We start from the raw sequence: 8,126 nt of genomic DNA on the forward strand, positions 1-8,126 counted from the left end.
ATATCAGAGGCTGTAGAATTTCATTATTATTTTAAATTGTTAAGATTAATAATAAAACTTGTGGTTCTTTTTATAAATATGCATTCAATATTCATAATTTCTAAAATACATAAATCAAAGGTGCATAGCATTGGTACCCTAGCTTTATAAATTTTTAATACTTCTAGGGTATGTTTGTTTTAATTCTGGAAATTGGTTTAAATGACCATTTCACATATTTAAATTGATTTTTTAATCATTTCTATTTCAATTTTATTCAAATATCAATCACTACTTCTATAATATTCAGGTCTACAACAACTAAAAGAGTTGGGTTCGCTGCTTCGTTAACCCTATGGCTCCACTCTAAGGGGCCATTTACCCAAACACATATTTGCAAAGAGTTTACCAGTTAAATTCAACATTATCATTTACCTTACCAGTTAAGATTTTAGTCTATTAAAACGACATTGTAAGCAAAAATTTACCCAATAAGCGCTACGCTGGTAATTTATGTATAGATGAGTTATTTTTATATGTAGTCATTTTTTCACATATATAAATACAATAAATCACCAAAAGAAACGATGTATCAATTAAATGGGCCTCGGGCCCAATATTTAATAACCAAAGGTCTCAAATTAACCCATTCATAATGGGCTTACAACCCAACAAAACAAGTGTAACAACTTATCTGATATTTGTTTATTAGTTTGTTATCTGTAATCCGCACGCAAGTTAAAACGACTCAATGTTATGAAAAGTATTTAACCAACCTACATAATATCTTTGGTTTGTTAATCTAAATACAGTATCATCAACATATATGCCACTACATATACAAGCTTTGATAAGCTTGTTCAACTCATAACAAAATGCTAAACGAATATCTGAACTGTTCTAGTTGAATATCAGTCTTGGGTAGGGGTGTTCATGGGTTGGATTGATCGGGTTTAAAACCTTTGAACAACCCAACCCAATGCTTGCGGTTTGGAAAAATCTTAACCCAACTCAACCCTACGGGTTGGTCGGGTTGATACTTTGATATATTAAAATATTTTTCTAACCTTGAATATGTTATTTCTCTACTCATAATTTATTTTTCATCATCAACCATTTGATACAACTTATCCATATTTCTTTACGTTTATCACATTCAGTTAATTTTCTCAATTTATATATATATATGTTCATAGTTACTGAACATATATATGAATGAGTTATATAGAGATATGAATAGATTGAAGATATGTGTATATGAAAAGCATACATGATAGTGTAATTGTCTAATGTATATCTTAATAGAAATTCAACAATCATATAAAATCCAGGAAATAAAAGGATATCGGGTTCATCGGGTTGAGTTGGGTTCAAATAATAGTAACCCAATATCAACCCAATACCTACGGTTTGATAATTTTTCAACTCGATTAGACATCGGATTGCTTCGTGTTGGGTTATTTTGCGTCGGGTTGGGTTGGGTTGGTCGGGTTTTTGGGCACTCGTAGTCTTGGGATGCTCAGCTCATGAAATTAATCCAATACCATTTTGAGTTCAAGCTTGATAATTACAAAGCTCGTTTTGAATCCAAACATTCTCGAGCTTGAATAGTTTGCTAACTACTCGAATTATTAACACCCCTAATTAATAATCACACGTGCCTAAAAATACAAACCCTTGTGATCTCATTAAATTACATTTACTATAATATTACATATTTAACCCCATATTCTTTTAATAAAAAATTAACTTTCAAATTAATAATTTAATACAATTTATTAAAACTCTACGTTTTTGAGATTGATAACCAATTAATAATACGTTCTCAAATCTATGATAATGATTAAGCTCTACTATTACAATAAGACTAGAATATTATTCGTACAATGCAGCGAGATACATCTTGATTTTAATGTTTCCTTTCATATTTTGGTTCTATTGATATTATAATGCGAATTTATGTGGTTTTGAGAAAACGAAAATGTTTTTGTTTTTGAATGAAATATAAATCTAAAGATATAATAAAATTTGAAAATAATAAGCAATATTAGTATTAAATTAACTATTTAAAAGTTCTCGTTTTTGTGTAATTTCTTTAATTCAATTTTTTTATTATAATTTAATTGAAGTTTAAAACGGACTAACTTATTTTTGATTTAAAAATAACTTTTTTAAGAATATAATTAAGTAGTCTGTTAGAACTCAATGATTATCTTAATTATATTTTAGATTTTTTTATATTTAAAATGATGTTTAATCATATATTTGATTATGTTTATCTACAGTAAATTACATGAATTCAAACATGAAGCTTTAATAAGATATACGCATGCACATTCTACTTGTAATCTTGAATTTTAAGTAATATGTATCAATAAACAGTACTTTATGTATAAAAAATTATTTTTAACAGTTTTAATCAAATGCTTTATAATATAGTATAAATACTCTATATATATTTTTATTTAAATAAAAAATTACATTAAACTTTCATTTTCTGTTTACAATTAAACTCTACATTTCACTATAATGCACGAGTACAAACCGTTGGTTTATTACATCAAACTTATATATCATTAATTACATAAAATTTTATTGGGGGACCATTTCCTCATAAAATTGAAAGAGAAAGAGGCCCAAATTTGACCAAAAAGCCAACGACTTCAACTTTTACATTTAATAAAAAGGCAACCAAAGTTTTTAAAATTTATAAAACCGACACCATATTTAACCGGACACCTTTTTGGACCTTTTTCCACCCCCCACATGCCTTGTTTATTTTACAACCTTAATTTGACCAAAACATTATTCATTCCTTAAAAAGATAACTCTCCTTTTTTTATTGAATTAAATATCAATTTTACATTTAATAATTATTATCCAAAATAAAAAAATGTATGTCTGTTATGAACAAACTAAATAGAAATGTAGACACTTATTTAAAAAAAATAAGCAGTATTATTCTTATAGAAATACTGTTAAATAAATTATTAAAAACCTGTTATAAAAATTTTAGTTCCCTGTTGAAGAGGATAAGAGGGTGTGGTTGGAAGTGTACCTGAAAAATGTTGGTTCGAAACAATAACTCTCTCACCTGCACTTTGCATTTATTTCCCCTCCTTAAAATCCCATAAATCGGTTAGACGCTCGAGACGAGACGGCGATAAGAAAAAACGACGTATGATCATCATCCAACCCCACAACAAATTTCAACGAATGCCCGGAGTTCCATGAATCCACGTGCCACGTTTTATGGCGTCATATTTAGTCAAACCGGTAATACTAAAAAAGACTGGAAACATACGTTCATCGGTTATAGCTGAAAACCTAACGAGTTTTATGTTAGATGAACCTTTTTCAAACCTATCTATCTGTAAAATGTGCTGTTTGAGATCATAGAGTTTGACTTCCGGTTAAAAAGCAAATTCATATTTCAAATCTTTGACGTTTGGTCAAAATGAAATTTTCTGGAGTTAGTATGTGAATTTTGTTGTATATAAATTTAGCATCGAATATTTGTATTAATCAACATGGGAAATGTTTTTACAGAATTACAATTGAAGTTTTCTATTAAATAACAGATAAACGATCAAAAATTTGAGCACCCGTTTGAAAATTTCCTCTATCTATACGTAAATCCCGTTGTTTTTTGGCGTATCGTTTACTTACACACACGATCTCCAAATCCTTCCTTCGAGTGAAATAACAATAATTGAAACATCATCATGGTAACGCCTGCGATCCCCTTGCGGTATTTCTAGCAATTGGTGAAAATCCATACCTACAAAATAACAAAAGACCTCGTATTACTACACGGTTATTTGATTTAACGTTCATAGACGTTTTTTAACGGTTCCAACTCTTACCGGCTTTTTTGGCTGCCCGAAACAGAACCTCCTCTACGAGATGCTGAGCAGGGTCTCCTTCAGGTGACCATTGAATGAAGAGTTCGACTTCAGAAACGGCCTCTTTATTAGTGAAATACTGATATAGCCCGTCTGAGGATAGTATCAAGAATCGGTCTCTCGGGCCTAATTTGTGATGGTGAAGATACGGGACGCAATTTATGTACGGAGAAGTTCCGACATAGTCGATCCTGAACATCTCGAGTAGCGCGTTGTTCCATTTCGGCTGCAAAAAAGCAAATTTTTAATAAGATTTTCAGTTTCGAATATCTACGATTAAAACATTATAACATCTTTATATTTAACGAACAACTGTAGGTCCTATAAAACACAGTTTATTAAGACATATAAACAACTTTAACCACAGGGTGGTGTCTGATTGGTTTGAGTTTGGCTCCAAAGGTCAAAAGTGTCAGGAGGTCTCAGGTTCAAATCCAAGGAGAAACAAAAATCCCCTTGTGGCCATGGAGGTTCAAATGCGGTGACTCCAGGCTATGTGCAAAGCATGTGGTCACCCTGGGATTAGTCGGCTCGCATAGCGGGTTGTATATCCATGTTAATAAAAAAAAGGCTATACAAGAGTCTTTCACAAGTGAATATCCAATCTCTTGATCTCCCCATTTTATTACGTAAGGGTTATTTACCCACACTTATTGGACAAACGTTTACCGGGTAAGAGTCAGTACCCTCATCTTATGAGGTAAGATTATTCATAATGAAAATAGCATCGTATAAGCCATCTCTTAACCAGATAAGAGTCACCACCCTCATTTCAGCATAAGATTCTCGGTGAGCATAATGGCATAGCAAAGATTGTTGGTAAATACCATCATCTTTCTCGGACATACGTTTTGACACCATTTACGAGAATCTACTTCAATAGAGTACCAAGAAGAATTCGAACAATCTACGTTTATTTTATATTTGATCAAATCGACGACCAATTGGTACATTACCTGCTTAAGAAAACCAGCACCAAAAGCTCGGGTGACCTTTAACGAGCCTTTAACACGATCGTTCATCATTGTCAATGCATCATCTGGGTGTTCGTTCTTTATTCTTTGAACCTCCTGCACAATAAAGAACATTAAGAACACGAAATTTGAAGGTTATAAGAACAAAAAGTTTAAGTTTTACTGTTTCTTTTGTACCTCTTCAATGGAAGTACTATGATCCATGCTAAGCTGACAAGCCATTAAACTCGGGTTCGTACTGCCATTTTCAGCATCAAAAACCTCGAGATCGTATAAAGTTTCTTCGTTAATCCGCTCAAGATCTTGCCGCCAGAGATCGGGCTCCGGTTGTTGAGCCAAAACCGCACGGCTATCTCCTACATTCATTACATAAACATCTTCTCCTTTCATTAACATAACAAGAACACAAGAACCCATTAAAGCTAGTTCAGGATTTTCGTCGAGCATCTGATCTGCAATATCTAAATAAGATTCTTCTGTTTTCCTCAACCCCCGAGAGAGAGCTTTTAGAACATCAGAATGATTAGTTGAATCAGAACCGTTTGAATTCGAGTATTCTTTTAATCTTCGATCCAACTCTAATCTTTCGCGATCGAATTCGCACTTCCACCATCTCTGATTCTCCTCCCACTTGTTCCCTGACCCTCGATGTCTAACCTTCGAGTTCTTGCTCTTCCGTTTCCGTGAACTCATCTGGAAATCCTCAGTAGCACTCGGGTAACTTTCAGGCTGATCAACAGACTTTGGAAACACATTTCTTTGCGGTTGATCGTCAAGATGAGACTCGATGGCATCTATAGATTGCACCGAAGAGGTCGAATTTGATGAATCGAGTTTATCATCCCATAACAAACCTTTGAGTTCTTTATGAACTGCTGGATACAAATTCGACAAAAGAAAATCAGGTGCATCTGGACCATTAAATCCGTCATAAATTCCGACGAAAACCCAACCATGTTCCTCCGACACGACGACATGAACTCGATCTTCTCCGGCTTTCCCTTGAGCCCATTGAAGATTCTGGCTCTGATTAAAACTCTCATCATCATCCAGAAAACTACTTTCGCTGCTCAAATTTGCACTGCTGATCGTCAATTCGTTGTTTTTCTCAGAAGACCCACCAATCCAATCGTGTTGTTTCAAAGAATCAACACTTTTGATAATGGGGGCAACAATGGCGTTTTGGCCACGGGTAACAAATGTTCTTGAAATCGCCCTTCGTATAACCCGAATCAGAGACCCTTTACTTGATCTTCGTTTATAAGCGAACCCACCTTGAGAATAGCTTCTTTGAAACTGATCATGAGAACCCTTTTCGAAAGGGCCAGAGAAAAGCGGGCTCGATTGAAACCCACGTTCAATCGGGCCAGAAAGAAAGCCTCTTTCGATAGGACCCGAATATGGAACCAGACCCGACGGTAAAGGGCCCGAATTAATCGAGCTTCGAGGCAAAGGTTGAAGAGGAACTGATGCAAACGAAGTAGAGCTCTCGAAAGCTGAAGCTTTATCAATGGTGTTGCATGAATAGAGATCGATTAGAGAAGTGGAGAGAGGGGTGGAGGTGTTGGCGGAGACTGCGGCGCCGGAAATTGATCGGAACGTCGTCGCTTCTTCGGCGGAGTGAACTTTGGAGGAATTGTTGCAAGATTGGTCAGGTCTAACATAGCAGAAAGAATGACCCAAATCATCCAATGGCTGGTCGGAGACGACAACCGACATGTCTTTTCTCCGGTGAACTACGTCGGTTCCGGTGAAACATATCGTCAGCTTCCCAACCCCATTTCCCATAGCTAAATTTCCAAGAAAATTATGACCCTTTTCCTGATTCAAACTTTTTCAAACAACTAATTCATCAAATCCTTTGATCCAATTGAATTGATCTTCTTGAAAGGTTCTGAGATTTGGGAAGAACAGATTCTTTCAGGTTGCAAGAAAACAATGGCAAAAATGAAGAAGATGAAGGGGATGGAAGAGAGAGAGAGTTGACTTTTGAGGGCGGAGATTTTGAAAATGATAAACAATTAGGTTTTGTGGGCATTTACTTCTTTAATAAAATTAAATTCTCTGTTTTTCTTTCTAACGCCATTATCATTCACTGCTGTTTGTTGAAGAGAAAGTTGACCTTTTTTCAAAAAAATACTAAAAAGAGCGTTGACAATGGAAGGGGATAGGTTTGGCTTAACTCAAAGGTGGAATCAAGATCAGACCACCGCTTGCAACGGTGGCGCGTGTGATTCACTTTCCCGCTAAAAAGTCGTATCTTGATGATGATGGTGGAGTCTCCCTCATATCTCCACTTTCATAAAAAAGGATTGCTTGATTGTGAATTAATTTACATTTTAAACCCTTTTTCTTTTAAAAATAATGTAACATTTAATTTAATAATAAAATGATGTTAATAATAAATTGTAAACCAAATTCATATTTATTAAGCTTCAAGTAACGTATCTTGGATTAATTTTATTTATTTCAAATAATCACAAAATGTATTTATCGTCCATTTTATATCATATACTTTTATATTTTGTACAAAATAGTAATATTTCTTACAAAATAATAATATTTTTAGTATTTGCATTTATAAATAATGTTTTTTAAATTTAACTGTATTGTAATTTGATCCTCAAGTCAATTATGATAACTCTTATAATGTCGTTTACCAAATGCTTACTTGGTAAGTGTTTATTAAGTCATTTATTTTACCAGATGAACATGATAAGAGCGATTAAGATAAAAAAATCTTATCAGGTAAGTGAGAGTGAAGACTTTTATCCCGTAAATGCCCGTCGAGTAAATTGTTGTATGCGATGTCGTTTTGATGGACTATAGTTTTACTCGGTAGAATAAATTAGAGTTTTGATTTTTACTGGTAAGCTTTTACCAAGTAAACGTTTCAATAAACAATCTTATCTTACAGAAAAGCACTTGAAATTTTACTTCAACAATAACTAACAATAAAATTTTGTTGTTATTTTGTATATAAACTTGTTTATTAATTAGTTTTATAAAGTTTATATGTAAAATTTTAAATCTATACTATCTTATAAAGCATTTGACTAAAACTCTTAAACCCGTTCATCCCTAAACGATTTCATCCCTATCTGAATTCGTGTAACTAACTGCAGATAAACACAATCAAATACAGAATAAACATCACATTTTAAATATAAAAAATCTAAAATATAATTAGAATAATCATTGATAACTAACATAATACTTAATTATTATCTTTGTAAAATGTTATATTATTAAACCAAAAATAAATTAT

General features: G+C 33.2%; 1 protein-coding gene across 1 annotated transcript; it reads right to left on the reverse strand.

The window, feature by feature from the left end:
- Window positions 1-3,494: 3,494 nt before the first annotated feature.
- Window positions 3,495-6,646, reverse strand: LOC112513195 (probable protein phosphatase 2C 23). Its single transcript, XM_025119375.1, has 4 exons — window positions 5,036-6,646; window positions 4,841-4,954; window positions 3,846-4,110; window positions 3,495-3,760 (listed from the first exon to the last, which is right to left on the reverse strand). The coding sequence occupies exons 1-4, from the start codon at window positions 6,644-6,646 to the stop codon at window positions 3,645-3,647; spliced, it is 2,106 nt and encodes a 701-aa protein (XP_024975143.1). The 3' UTR covers window positions 3,495-3,644.
- Window positions 6,647-8,126: the final 1,480 nt, after the last annotated feature.

This window comes from Cynara cardunculus, assembly GCF_001531365.2.
Source record: "Cynara cardunculus var. scolymus isolate 2C chromosome LG 5, CcrdV1, whole genome shotgun sequence".
Classification (NCBI taxonomy): Eukaryota; Viridiplantae; Streptophyta; class Magnoliopsida; order Asterales; family Asteraceae; genus Cynara; species Cynara cardunculus.